Source organism: Argentina silus, assembly GCF_951799395.1.
Source record: "Argentina silus genome assembly, chromosome: 15".
Classification (NCBI taxonomy): Eukaryota; Metazoa; Chordata; class Actinopteri; order Argentiniformes; family Argentinidae; genus Argentina; species Argentina silus.
This window is the reverse complement of record NC_139669.1, coordinates 7,109,975-7,112,474: the sequence shown is the minus strand read 5'-3', so window position 1 is coordinate 7,112,474 and position 2,500 is coordinate 7,109,975. Positions and strand designations below refer to the sequence as shown.

Here is a 2,500-nt window from a genome sequence, read left to right as displayed (position 1 = left end):
CCATCAGAGCAGAGTCAGACAGACCCCCCCCCCCCCCCCACCTCCTCCTCTCAGAGGCAGACAGACCTCCTCCCCTCCTCCCCTTGTCTCCCCTCATCTCCCCCCTCTCTCCTCCCCCTGTCCCCCCCAGAGTCAGACAGACCTGTCCAGATATGAGGCATATTGAGGCTGGGTCCTGAGGTCACGGGGTCACAGGGGTCATCGAGGTCAGCTCCTATTGGACATGACGCTGCGTGATGTTGACAGCGCTAATTAGCAACATCTGGGAGGAGGCGGGCCATACCGCGGCCAGCGACGAATCAAAGCCCTCGATCTGTCATAACATGTCTGAGGAGATCAACGTCACTCGTCCAGAGTGGGTCCTCCCTGTGTGTGTGTGTGTGTGTGTGTGTGTGTGTGTGTGTGTGTGTGTGTGTGTGTGTGTGTGTATATGCGTGCGTGCGTGCGTGCGTGCGTGCGTGCGTGCGTGCGTGCGTGCGTGCGTGCGTGCGTGCGTGCGTGTCATCGTACACTATCTCCCAGATGCAGTGTCGTGTCCCAGCTTAGACAGGTGAAAGGTGGAATGTTTGCCTGTTAGCAAAGTGATTCCAGTACTGGGTTGGTGCACATTCATTCATTACCCTCCCTCCCTCCCTCCTAGACCATAATAGTTTAGGCATGGCAATATGTTTAGTAATCTTTTCAAAATATTGACATCTGTTTCTCGTTTGTGTGTTTATGATCGAGGAAAGACATTGTGGGAATGTATCCAATCATTTGTTTCCATAAAGTATGTCTTTAATGACATGAAACTAATTGAAAACATGATCACACTTTCATGTTGTTAGCTCGACGGTAACATTATTAGGTTCTTTTTTGTTCTTTGTCCGTTGAAAAATTGACCAATAAAGATGTATTGTTTTGTACCGAATGTGGTATAATCTTATAGAATGTGGTATAATCTTTATCCTTCCGTGTTCTTTTGTCTGTGTCCTGTGTGGTTTCGTCTGTGTCCTGTGTGGTTTCGTCTGTGACCATCTGTGTGGTTTTGTCTGTGTCCATCAGGAGAGCGACAGTCTGTGGTGGGACGCTTTCGCAACAGAGTTCTTTGAAGAGGACGCCACCCTGACCCTGTCCTTCTGTCTGGAGGACGGCCCAAAGAGATACAGTAAGACATCCCATAATAACTACAACAACAACAATAACACCCTGATCTCTGAGGGGGGAATCCTAACTCCAGATCCATGCGCGTAACTCCGACATTTGCATTAATCTTGCATTGACGGGAATGGGAAATGTGAGCTATGATTTTATTTATTTTTATTTCACCTTTCTTTATCCAGGTTCGTCTCACTGAGATCAAATCTCTTTTTCAAGAGAGACCTGGTCCAAGACAGCAGCCAAGGAAAACAATATTTCAGACAATTCACAAACGATGACACACATACATCACAAAACTAATTACAATCGTAAACACACTAGAAACAAATTAGGTCATCGACCGTAAAACGGTTAGCGATTTGACTGAAGCATGTGGATCTGGAGTGAGGAGTCGTCCACCCCAGGTGGATCAGTGTGAATGTGTCTATCCCGGTAGATTCTCTTGTTATGTCATTGATACTTCTGTGCTGTGTGTCATAGAGTGTCTTTTACAACCACAAACACATCCCCTGGCATGTTGGCTGTGACCAGTCATCCCATATCATATTGCAGAGGCTGGGGTCCCTCGTGAACCTGCACTATCCTCACTTCTCATCTGCATGTTCTTGCCTTTTGATATCAGCAGTGTGTTAAATATTAGACAGCTATACCGTAGGTTGCAGGAGAGGCTGGTGGAGGTAGAAACCGGAGGACAGGGCTCATTGTAATGCATGGGATGGAATGAGGAACGGTATCAAACAGGTTGGAAATAGGCCGAATTGTTTTCGGCGCAGAGAGAGACGAGGGATGAGTCAACCCAGAGATGGGGGAGAGGATGAGAGGATGAGAGGATGAGAGGAGGAGGGAGAGGAGAGGAGGAACAGAGGGATGGTGTGCGCAGCGGAGCCATTTCTTTTCAAATGTAAAAATAAAAATCCCTCCTGTGTCGACACGGTAACCCGGTTCTCTCGGGAACGGACGGCTCAACGCCATGGCGATGATGACTCACCGCCAGTCAGAAAGCATTCTCATTTCAGGTGTTCAGAACAGACACACACACACGCGCACACACACATACGCGCGTGTGCACATTCACACACACACACACACAGGTGTCATCATGGCCGTGGTCATATGAATACTGTGAAAGCTGTCTCATACGATATAATCACACACATGACGTGTGGTGGATTAAAAATGAGATACTTGTCAATCAAATATAGTGGGCAGCTTCACACACACACACACACACCCACACAAACACACACCCGCACACACACACACACACACACACACACACACACACACACACACACACACACACACACAGGTTTCATCACAGCCATTGTACTTGTCAGTCAAATATAGCAGGAAGCTTGAC

At 47.8% G+C, this 2,500-nt stretch overlaps 1 protein-coding gene across 2 annotated transcripts in view; it reads left to right on the top strand.

Moving 5' to 3' along the window:
* Positions 1–2,500, top strand: part of ldb2a (LIM domain binding 2a) — a gene marked incomplete at its 5' end in the record, with an annotated part of 56,829 nt that overhangs the window by 13,273 nt on the left and 41,056 nt on the right. For both annotated transcript variants that reach the window (XM_083686654.1, XM_083686653.1), the window contains one exon: positions 1,045–1,147. In XM_083686654.1, the coding sequence (XP_083542780.1) occupies positions 1,045–1,147 (103 nt within the window). The remainder of the gene's footprint in view (positions 1–1,044; positions 1,148–2,500) is intronic.